General features: G+C 39.8%; 1 protein-coding gene across 1 annotated transcript; it reads left to right on the forward strand.

Moving 5' to 3' along the window:
- The first annotated feature begins 1,895 nt into the window (after positions 1 to 1,895).
- On the forward strand, positions 1,896 to 2,570 carry LOC142437578 (olfactory receptor 12D1-like). The gene has a single exon (XM_075540685.1). It carries the CDS (start codon positions 1,896 to 1,898, stop codon positions 2,568 to 2,570), a length of 675 nt encoding a protein of 224 aa, XP_075396800.1.
- The last annotated feature ends 746 nt before the right edge of the window (positions 2,571 to 3,316 follow it).

The following is a 3,316-nucleotide window of genomic DNA, read 5'->3' on the forward strand; positions in this document are numbered from 1 at the left end:
CTCCTCACTTGCCTATATTCCCTGATGTCCCTGGGTTCTTCAAATTACTGCATCATCCCACAGAAACACAAAAAAGGTGTGAGGAAATGTCTCACATGGTCGCCGGTGCTGTTCTATGCAAAACCTGGGCAGCACAGAGGCCATTCTGAAGGTTAGGCCAGGGTGAGCCAACTACAGGGTTCAAAGCCAGAAGTCAAGGTTGTCCAAATGTCACAGCAGGATCTTTCCCTTCCACCAAAGCTCAGTCATGGAGTGGAGGTCTGGTTTTCAAGTGAGGTGATGATAATATGGAATGGTATGTTAGACACTACTGTATAACCCAGAAACACAAACAGTGTGGCCTGCTTCCAACCCAGTTCTAAGATGAGATCTTAAAGATGGCACCAAGGGAACAAAGAGTCCAGTCCAATTCACACCCTCTGCTAAGGTCGGGTCTTAATCCCATCCCATTCCTGCTCCTAAGTAAAGAATATTGACCAAAATGAAATCATAGTCACAGGCGTAGGAAGTCCAGAATTATTACATATCATATAAGGAATTATGGCTATGTATAGAGCATAAAACTATAGAATTTCAATAAATATAAAAATAAGGTTGAAATATAAGGGTAAGTGGAAAAGTCATCTACACTCAAGGACAGATGGCTGACCCAAGAGACACAATAAAGACAGACAGATGGCCAGCCTAGTAAACAAGATATAGACTTATACTACAAACATATACAAAGCGACAGCGTTAGCAGTCAGCGCTCCACTACGAGTAGAGTTTGTGTGTGAGACAGCACCTGCTTGCTGCTGGGAAACTTTATTATTTCTTGGTGTGTGGGTGTAAAGGTTTATATATTGACTATTATTTGAAATGTATTGGAAATGTATGTGATTAATTGAACTTTCTCTGTGATATCACATTAGGAATTATGGTTAGAAGGGCCGTATGAATTGATTATAACTCAGCTGCTGACCACAAGGCTGGTGATTCAAACCCACAAGCCATTTTGCAGAAGAAACATGAGATTCTTAGACCCCTTAAAAATTTACAATTTTGGAAACTCCATACCTGAATGAGTATTTTACTCTGTTCCCACAGGCTAATTATAAGTCAAAATTGACTCATAACAGTTGATTTTGCTTATTTGGGGCTTATTAATTTCATTATGATTATTTTATCTTTACAGAATCAGTTCACAGACCTTTCTTCCTCCGAATCACTGAGGCACTTCAAACAACAAATCTCTCTGTCATTTGTGGGGCACAAACCAGTGCCCATCTTAGAAACCTTCAAAGCAACTATGTTGACATTTCTGGCTGCAGTCAAGTCAGTGTGACTCATAAAAACCCTTGTACAACAGAACAAACACTGCCACACCACTGCCATCCTCGCACTTGTTAAAATGGAACCCCTTGTGGTGGAGCTAATCTTCTGAATGATATCCAACAATGGTCTGCAACTATTAAAATGGTTTTCTCTCCATTCATCCCGCAGAAGTAGACAACTTCGTCCTCCTTATTCCTGTTATCTTAGCCCAGAAGCTGAGCTGAAACATGTTCATCCTGGGAGACCGTGCTAATATTGAAAATACCAGTGACGTGGCTTCCAACATCACAGCAACACAAAAACCACAAAAGGTCAACAAACTGATACACCTGGGGTGGAAACGCAATTATATTTGGCCTTAAAGTATTTCATTTCTGTGTGAGAAATTTCTGAGCTGCTAGAGATTCTGCTTCTTGTTACAGACATTATCTTATATTTCCTTCTCAGTGATGCTAAACCATTCTTCAGTCACTGAATTTCTCCTCCTGGGAGTGACAGATATCCACAATCTGTGGCCCTTTCTCTTCATAGTTTTCCTCACCATCTAATTGATCATTTTGGCTGGGAATGGAGCTATCCTGATGATTGTCATCTGTGATCCAAAATTTCACTCACCTATGTATTTCTTCCGGGGAGACCTATCATGTCTAGATATCTGCTACTCCACTGTGACACTGCCAACGATGCTGGAGAAACTCCTCTCTCCAAACAAAGCCATCTCCTTTGTGGGATGCATCAGCCAGCTTCATTTCTTTCACTTCCTGGGCAGCACAGAGGTCATGCTGTTGGCTGTGATGGCCTATGACCGTTTTGTGGCTATCTGCAAGCCACTTCGTTACACTCTCATCATGAATCATCAGCGCTGTGCCCAGATGGCTGGCACTGTCTGGGTCATTGGATTTTCCCATGCCCTGATGCACTCCATCATGACCTCTAACTTGACCTTCTGTGGTTCTAACCACATCCATCACTTCTGTGATGTTAAGCCATTGTTAGAGTTGGCCTGTGGGAACACTGAGCTCAACCAGTGGCTGCTCAACACTGTCACGGGGACCATCGCCATGTGTCCCTTCTTTCTCACACGTCTCTCCTATTCCTACATCATCACCTCTCTCCTCTTCAAGATCCGTTCTTGCAGCGTGCTTCACAAAGCATTGTCCACCTGCGCTTCCCACTTCATGGTAGTTACTCTTTTGTATGTTCCTGTTCTAGTCACGTATGCCCGTCCTTCCTCAGGCAGCTCCATGGACCAGTAAAGGGTCATTGCCATCATGTACACCATGGTCACCCCTGTGCTAAACCCACTGATTTACACTTTGAGGAACAAGGACATGAAGAGGGCCTTGATCAGGGCAGTCAGAAGGAACTATCGCTTGAGAATTCAGAGAATGCATCTGAGGTATAAAGAAGTGGAAATATGATATTAGAGAGTGGAATTTGTACTGCATCTCAAATTACTTAGCTTTTATGTATTTAAGAAAAAAATGCATAAAAGAAATATAAATCATAAAGTTCAAGCAATTGAGTAAATGATATATGAAGAAATTGGATATTGACCATAAAATTCTCATGGTTAATTATTGTTTGAATTAATGGTTGATGTAGCTTATGTGTTATATATGTATTGCTTTATTTGGAAACATATATAAAAATACACTTACAGTACCCCTGTTAGACATATGATTAATATTTAGACTTATTTGTCTTTATGATTTCTTTAAAATTAATACATTTTAATGTGAACAATAAAAATATTCTTTGTATTTTAAAGCGCTTCATAGTTAATTTATTTTAAAAGTAAATCTAAGATCACATATGCATTAGATGCATAAATAAAGATATATGTCATAATTTCTTAATAAACAGTCAGGGAAACAGATGGGTTAGAACAAATTAATTATAACCACTACTTATCAGAAATAAAATAACCATCAGCTCATCTAGAAATTCTGCACCTTGATATGGAAAAGTGTTCTAAAAGACAACTGGCCAAACTAAGAGA

Source organism: Tenrec ecaudatus, chromosome 1 (assembly GCF_050624435.1).
Source record: "Tenrec ecaudatus isolate mTenEca1 chromosome 1, mTenEca1.hap1, whole genome shotgun sequence".
Lineage (NCBI taxonomy): Eukaryota > Metazoa > Chordata > Mammalia > Afrosoricida > Tenrecidae > Tenrec > Tenrec ecaudatus.

Bases quoted from the DNA above. Each gene is read 5' to 3' on its own strand.
- LOC142437578 (XM_075540685.1), top strand. From the start codon at position 1,896: ATGATTGTCATCTGTGATCCAAAATTTCACTCACCTATGTATTTCTTC.